Source organism: Alligator sinensis, unplaced genomic scaffold (genome assembly GCF_000455745.1).
Source record: "Alligator sinensis unplaced genomic scaffold, ASM45574v1 scaffold260_1, whole genome shotgun sequence".
Taxonomy (NCBI): Eukaryota; Metazoa; Chordata; order Crocodylia; family Alligatoridae; genus Alligator; species Alligator sinensis.
The window spans coordinates 586,080-594,359 of record NW_005842431.1 but is presented as its reverse complement, the minus strand read 5'-3'; the positions used below and the strand labels follow the sequence as shown (position 1 = coordinate 594,359).

General features: G+C 49.6%; 1 protein-coding gene across 1 annotated transcript in view; it reads right to left on the bottom strand.

The window, feature by feature from the left end:
- Positions 1 to 7,929, bottom strand: part of LOC102370007 (C-factor-like) — a 13,319-nt gene extending 5,390 nt beyond the window's left edge. The window contains 4 exon segments of the mRNA XM_014523005.2: positions 1 to 31; positions 2,549 to 2,736; positions 5,808 to 5,859; positions 7,753 to 7,929. The exon segment at positions 1 to 31 is cut by the window's left edge and continues 164 nt beyond it. Coding sequence (XP_014378491.2) covers positions 1 to 31; positions 2,549 to 2,736; positions 5,808 to 5,859; positions 7,753 to 7,929 — 448 coding nt within the window.
- Positions 7,930 to 8,280: the final 351 nt, after the last annotated feature.

Below are 8,280 nucleotides of genomic sequence, written 5' to 3'. Positions count from 1 at the left end.
CCGTGTCAGTCCGTCATCAGTATGATAGACTCTCCCTGCCTATCAGAACTCCCATTCCTTCCCTCCCCAGCCAGCGTCTCCCCAATTGAGCTACCATTGTTTTCCCTACCCCATTTCGTACCTGCTTTCACTCCACTCTTTCGCTAGGCACAATTTCCAGGTTTTCCATTCCTGCATCCCCTCCTTCTCCTCCTTCATGCCGCACCTCACACAACTACCTCTTTTGTGCTCTCCACCAGTAGTCTTGTCCAGAGGACTCCTGACAATTCTCTATTCTAAATCTGTCCCTTCAACTACCAGGTCATTAAGCCACACAATGCATTCTGCTTCATATATGTGTGGTGCTGGGTAGTCAGGCAGTAAGGTAGGGGCGGGCAATTATTTTGGGCAGAGGGCTGCTTACTGAGTTTTGGCAAGCCATCAAGGGCCGCATGACAAGCAGCCAGGGGCAGATAAATATTAATTTTCCAAATTTTTTAAGTGTCTTGCAGGTCAGTTAGAATGGCCTGGCATGCCGCATCTGGTCCGCAGGCCACATTTTGCCCTCTGTGGTGGCGAGGTGCCCCCACAGGCTCTCGAGGGAGAGAGAAGAGAGCCCATGGACCCCAGACCCCCAGAGCAAGCCCCCAGAGGGGCATACGTACCTCCCAGAAAACAGTGGGAGCAGGAACCACATTTGCAGCCGCAGCCGCGCGAGCCAGCATTACGCCGGCTGTGGCATCAGCTGTTTTCGATGAGGGGAACGGCTGAGCCAATCCCAGTGGCCATATCGGCCACTGTGGGAAGGTTCAAAAACGCCGGCGGAGCAGGGAGGGGGAGAGAGACAGAGAGAGAGAGCACGGGCTGGCAGCTCGTGAGGCAAGCTCCGACACGAGAAGGAGATGACCCAGCCTGCAAGGCTTCAACAGGCAGCCCAGGGAAGGGCTTTAAGCCTTCTGTGGGAGGCAGAGCAGGAGGCAGACAAGGAGGGCAAGCGGAGGCACTCTTGCAGCCACCTGAAGGAGCTTACACTCAGGGGGCAAGGGAGCTCCCTGCTTGTGGTAAGGGAGAGAAAACAGCGAATCCGGGAGGGAGCTGGAATAAGGGAGATAACCCTGCAGCCCAACAGGCAGCCCAGGGAAGGGCTTTAAGCCTTCTGTGGGAGGCAGAGCAGGAGGCAGACAAGGAGGGCAAGCGGAGGCACTCTTGCAGCCACCTGAAGGAGCTTACACTCAGGGGGCAAGGGAGCTCCCTGCTTGTGGTAAGGGAGAGAAAACAGCGAATCCGGGAGGGAGCTGGAATAAGGGAGATAACCCTGCAGCCCCTCCTGACTCGGAGGAATATTTTCTATAAAAAAAGAAATCTTCCCCAAGAAGGGAGGGAGAGCGACCGGAACCCTGGGAACCAGTCTGAGGCTATCATACGAGGCCAGGAAACATCTGTAATGCATCATCCAACGGCTTTTCTATAAAAAAAGAAATCTTCCCCAAGAAGGGAGGGAGAGTGACCGGAACCCCCGGAACCAGTCTGAGGCTGTCATACGAGGCCAGGAAACTTCTGTAACGCATCATCCAATGGCTGGCGTGTGGACGAGGTGTAGGGGAGGCGGAGCCCCGTGGAACACCGCGTCGAATGACCGTGAGTACCACCGTCTATTGGGAGGCCCCATCCGTGCTAAGATTTCCACTGTAGACCCCTCTTAAAGTGCGTTTAACATCCAAGTTGTGGCAGGTGAGTTGAGGGGAAGGCCAAACCCCGATAGACTGGGCAGCGAGAGGGGCGCAAGCTCCACACCCACCTCTGTACTAAGTATATGAAATAAGTATAAGAAGCTTGCAGTGTGTGGATGATGGATGGCATAGGAACACCATGGGCAACATTCTCTTCTCTGTGAAGCCTGGGGTATCTCATTAAACTGAATGGGGTGGTGGTATGTGTTGTGGGGGTTGTCACTGCCAGTCTATTTCTGAACAACTCCCTTGGCCAGTCTCCCATGACCCATGGGCACATGGAGAGTTTAGAACAATTCTTATGCCTTTTGATCTCTTTGTTCCTAGTTGCATTAAACATCTGGTTAACTCTTCCTGAAGCCTAGAATTTGTATTGCCACAGGTAAGAGCCCAGGTATTGTCTCTCCATTTCCTGACTTGTTCACTAGAAGCACTTTCTCTAGAGACATTGCTTAGCCCTCTGAGCTGTTTTTATCACAACCATCTTTTAAGCCAACATTTGTAAACAGTTAATCGACTCCATATAAATTCATACAGTTGGCTTATTATCTTCCAGAAGATGGCACAGGTGTCAGCTGTGTGAGATTGCTCCTGCTTGTCTTTTATTTTCTGATGAGAAGCTCTTTGGGGCATGCACTGGGTGTGGACTGTGCCTTGCATGACAGGGCTCTGAAGCTGACTCAGATTGCTGTATACTATTACAACAGTAGTATACAAGCCCTCCTCCATCCCGCTTAACTAATTCCCTTCCTAGAACTTTTCTGGATAATTTTCTCATTTTAAAACAAATCCCACCTATGGATCCATCAGCAGAAATGCACGGTGAGGTGGACTCTTACCTGGGTCACTAACAACGGCCCAACAACATTTGTGTTATACACACTCATCATGTCATCAGGAGTTGCAGATGCAAGAGTAGATGGTGGCATAACACCTGCATTATTTATCAGCAGGTTCAGACCTGAGCCTTTCAGATGGGCTTCAGCTTTCTTTGCAGCAGCCTCTACACTCGCTGGGTCCGTAGCCTCTGGAGGGAAAGGGAATGAGAGAGAACATGGGGTTTATTATGACCATGATTTGGTTTCAGTCTTGATACTAGCAGAAATAACTTCTGAAATAAATTTGGTTTTGTGTTAAGGCAGGTCACCACTTACTGGATGAGTTCACAGGGGACATAGCTAAGGTTTATTTAAACATCTTGTATTTAGAACCATGACCAATTTGTCCTTAATGCTAACTGAAGGCAGAAAAGGCCAGAACAAAGTAGCTAGGAAAGATGCAAACAAAGTTGGTAAGTCATCATGTCCTGTCTAACATTCAAGATCCAAACAGTCTGGCTTATACTGGAATTGGAAGGCAGGATGAGTGTAAGTGATACAAGCAAACCATACACATCCAGAGTCCATCATTTCCAAGTGTTTTTACATTTCCAGCTTCTGCTCAAATTATTTCAAAGTGGATGTGTAAAATTAGACTCACAAAGGCCAACTGGCCAACTTCTCTTCAGAGAATACATATGTAAGAGCCAAACACAAGGGGCTCAATTTTGGAAAAAATGAACTAAATCTGCAGTAATCCTCCACAGTTGATTATCTGATGGTTGAAACATTGAGTTAGGAACCTGGTGACCAGGATTCCAATCTTAGTTCTGCCACAGGTTTCTTGTATAAGCTCCTGCTAGTCTTTTAAACCTAAAGTTACAAAGGGCTCCGTGAATTTGGGGTGCCTGCTTGGACCCCACTTTTCAATGGTGTTGACAGCTACAGCTGAAATCAAAGACACCTGAAGGTACTTAGAACCTCTGATAACCTGCTTCTCCCTGGTTCTCAGTGGCCCTTGCTGCCCTCCTCGATATTCAGGGAAACATTGCCCAAAGGCATTTTCTAAACTGAAATTGTTAAAACTTGGGCTACAATTGTGTGTGTGCATACATGTGTGCATGAGGACGAGCCACAGGTTTGAAACAATCAAACCAAAGACACCTGAAGGTACTTAGAACCTCTGATAACCTGCTTCTCCCTGGTTCTCAGTGGCCCTTGCTGCCCTCCTCGATATTCAGGGAAACATTGCCCAAAGGCATTTTCTAAACTGAAATTGTTAAAACTTGGGCTACAATTGTGTGTGTGCATACATGTGTGCATGAGGACGAGCCACAGGTTTGAAACAATCAAACCACTTGGCTAGGGACAGACATTAAAAAAGCCTGAGCCTGAATTGATTCACTCTTTGCAGGTTAGTCTAAGCTGCACAGCTTAAACTGATTAATAACTGGACAGACATTCTCTGTTAAATCAGGTAATGCAGGCACGTGCCTGCAGTGGCTCAAGCCAGAAGCTGGGGGGCTCTAGAGCATACCTGCCAGCCACTGCCAAAGGGGAGGGAAGAGAGATGCCCTCCAAGGCTCTCACCTCTCCCTGTTGGAGTGGAGGGGGCATGGCCAGGCACCAGCCGGGGCTAGCAGGACACACAAGGTACCAGCCACCAGCCTGGGCCACCAGTATGCAACTTCCCTTAACTCCATTTCCAGCACATGTGTGATGATTGTCAGGTCTTTGCCAACACTTTCCACCTCTCAGTCTGCTCCTGCAGGTCTTAGCTCTGGGCTCACAGGTACAGGTCTTGGAGCTGCACACAGGGGATTAGCTTGCCTCACTCCCCCAGTCCAGGACTGCTGTGGAATTATTCCCCTCCCTGGCTGCAGGCAAGCTGGACAGAAGGAGGAATTAACTCCATTTCTGTCTGGATGCATGAAAGCCAGTGTGACTGGGGCTGGCAAACCCCAGCTGTGGTCTGCAAGGTTTGCCAGTGGGGAAGAGGGGGAGAAGGGACAGAGGGAGGAATTTGCCTCAGAGGCCATGGCAGGCCAGTGTCTGGCCATGCCTCACCCCCGCTCCGGCTAGAGAAGCCTCTTTAAAGGCCAATTTTGTGGTGTGTACAAATGCCCTCTGATACTACATTCAACCAGGTTTATCTCAAACCAGTTTTGGCCATTTTCAAAATGGTTTACGTGCACAGGTTTAAACCACTTTCTGATCATTTAAACTGGTTCATGTGCAGGGGCGATGTGTAAGGGGTGCATGCGGGTGCACGTGCACGTGTACCTCCTGAGTGTGGTGGTGCACCACCTACAAAAAAGCGCCGCCAATACTGTCCACCAGTGGTAGCGTCTGGGGGTGGTCCGCAATTGCCGCTGATGCTGCTGGCAGTGCCTGAGGGTGATCGCTGACTCCTGGTCCACACTCACCACCCCCTCTCCCCCCTGCGGCCGACAGCACTGGTGGCATCTGCGGGAGCTCTGCGCTTACTGCCACTGAGCTCCCGCTGCCGCCACCATCGCACTCCTGCTGCCACCAGTGCAGCCATTCCCCCCACAGCCGCCGGAGGCACATTTCGTTGATTTTTATGTGTAATGTCTGTCCCTAGCCCTTGTGTCTGGAGACTGTTTGAGAGTTTCTAGGTCAAAGGGAGTTTCACTTACAAGTAAGTTAGAAGTGGGAGGAGAAACTACTTTAAGACTGCAATAAGTCTTGCAGCTGTAATCGCCTCATCTCTGTTGAGTGATTCCATGCAACTTCTGTCAACAAATGGGGTACTAAGTCTGCCTGTTACAATCTGTTACTATGCAGTCCCACTCCACCTTAGCAAATGCAAACAAGATTAATTTATTATTATCAATCTACTCTGTTCAAATAGGCATAAGCCCTGTTTGATTTTTACTTTCTTCTACCTCTCAACAGTTGCCACAAATGTGTGAGCAATCCAGTCCAGCTCCAACTGAAATCTTTGGCTGACTTCCACTTGAACTTCAAGGGGGCAGAATTTGAGCAGCATTTGGTCCAAATAAGAGTACTAGATAACCAACATCTGTAACTGGGTCAATGCCTTTTGCAGAGAAGTGACAGGACTGTCAGCATGCAGCCTAGCTTGTTCACCTGACTGTTGTGTTCAACCGACAGAGAAGAGCCCAAAAAAGAATGGCAGTGGAAAGTACATGAAGCATGGAGAGAAGAGACTTAGACTTGCAAAGAAGCCAGAGGAGAACAGGCCACTCAGTGTTTGCTGAGTGCCAGTAGGAGGGGAGAAGTAGGGAGGCCTTACCTAGCTGTAGTATTATCACCTTTGAATGTTTGGAAGCCATCTTCTTCAGTTCCTGGAAACAAAGATGTTGTGTTATGGTACCAAAGTAAAAGAACAGGCTCAAGTGCTGGGTGTCCTGTTTAGCTCTAACCTGGTTGACCATGATAACAGCCCACTGCCTCTGGCATAGTTTCTGCTCTCACACCACATGATTTTGTCCTTTAATGGTGGTACCTGAATGTGTACAAGTAGATGCTGGCCTTGTGGCTAGAAGTCAAGGCCAAGCTAAAGGTCAAGCCCAGTATCTTGGGAACTCCAGCTGCATTGCTGTGGTGGTGTCAGGGAACAAGCAGCAACCTTCCCTGCAGCCCTTCACCAGCAGTTAACTGGGGAAGTGCACATGCAATCCTGGCCCACCTGTAATGTGCCTACTGCCTTTCCCCTTTCCACCCTCTGTTCCATTCTCCCTAGCAGTCTGCCTCCTGCTCCTCATCTGTCCTCTGCTTAGCTCTCCTCTGGTTCTGTCCTGCTATGGCCAGTGTTCATTGCCCCAGCTCATGTCATTCATTCTGAGAAACAAAATCCCCTTCTGTGGTTCCACAGGGGCCAGAGGCCGCAACTCCAGAGTCCTGGGGAGCAGTCAGCAGGACTCAGCTCCTTCCCTAGCAACTTCCTTGGTACCCTAGAAAACATCTATGTAACCTGCCAGGTTTCTTGCCTCCTGGCTTTTCCCAACAGTCATATCAGTGGCACAGCTGCAAGACAGGAGTATTCCTGCTCCCAGAGTTTCTTGCACCAGGGGAGGAGAGGTTGGAGCTATTGACCTGCTCTTCATGACAAGCCTTTGCAGTTTTGCAGAAGCAAAGGTCAAACCAGGAATATGAAGAGGTCTTCTGGGGTGAACCTTGCAAAGCCAGAGGGGAAAAGGCTAGTCAGGATGGGGAATGCCAATATGGGGAAGGCTGTGGGACATCAAGAAATACTGCTTGCCTCCTCAGGACACTGAGGTAACAGAAGTGATCCCAGTACCTGGTAGGGGAATGGGATGGGCTCTGAGGAGCAGTTGGCTTGGGGATTTAGATATCTATTTTCTGAATAAGTCGTCTTCTGCTTGCCAGGTGAATATCAGCCAGATCCTTGATCCTCTGCAGCTATGCCTCAGGCCTGGTACAGAAGTGGGCTCCTGACTGGGCAGTGTTCTAGGTTGCCTGCTACAGCTGCCAATGCAGCCAGTATTTCTTATGCCTGCGAGGTATTGAGGTATTCTTATGCCTGCCAACTCTCTAAGGCAGGGGCGGGCAATTATTTCAGGCCGAGAGCTGCTTACTGAGTTTTGGCAAGCCATCGAGGGCCACATGACAGTCAGCCAGGGGCAGATAAATATTAATTTTCTAAATTTTTTAGGGGCCCCATGGGCCGGATAGAATGGCCTAGCAGGCTGCATCCAGCCCACGGGCTGCATTTTGCCCACCCCTGCACTAGGGGATAGTGGGAGCATGTCAATGGATCACCATGAGTCTAAGCCAAATAGCATTACCCCTGACAGTGAGACTCAGCAGTGCATATATGGTGGTGGGAGGCAGATGAGCAGTGTCTTGAGAAGACTAGGCTGGAAACTGCCTTCTCTCTGCAAGTCACTGAGGAGACCACAATGTCTCTGTTCTGGGTGGCAGATTGTCCCTTGCACAAGGGAGAGGGCAGGGGAGAATCAAGCCCGATAGAGTTAGGGGTCTGTACAGCTGGTGTCAGCCCAACACAGGCCTGCTCCTGCCACTGGCAATGTTCCCCTTCCAAGGAAGGAGGTGTTTGGGGCAGAGGAAAACCTGCAGCCAGCCAGCAAATGGTGCAGATGATGGCAGTTCTGGACCTGATCCTTAAATCTGCTTTCATTTCACAGTTGGTGCGGGGTGGGGCAGTGACGGTTTCCTCCAGTGAATTTCAGCAAAAAGGAAGAGTGAATCCTCACCTCTGCCCGTGCTCCCGCTGGGTCCCGGCAAGTGGCAAAGATCACATCTGGTGGGTTTGGCTTCCCGACAAAACGCTTGACCAGCTCCAGACCAATTCCCCGATTGCTTCCTGTCACCAGCACGCTGTAGACATTTGGCCCAGCCATGTTCACCTCCTTGCTGCCTCTGGTCTGCATCTCTCTTTCCGCGCTCAATTTATATTGGCTCTGTTTTCCCTGAAGTGAATTTGCTTTACTAAATCCCCGCCTATATCTTTTTTCTTACTTTCAACAATGTTTGCATTTGTATAAAAGCTCCTGTCATACATGGTAAAATGATTCATTTGATAACTAAACAGCAGGTTAGGAGACATGAACAAAACATGATCTCACGCTCTGAGCAGCTCCTGTGATTAATGGTGACACGAAAGCCCCATTATTTTTTGTTGGTACATGTTCTTTATATAGCTTGAGGCCTCTCCTTACAAAAGTATCCCCATTGTGGGGATACCACTCCTAGCTTTATATGGAGTCTCCACTTTTGGGTGA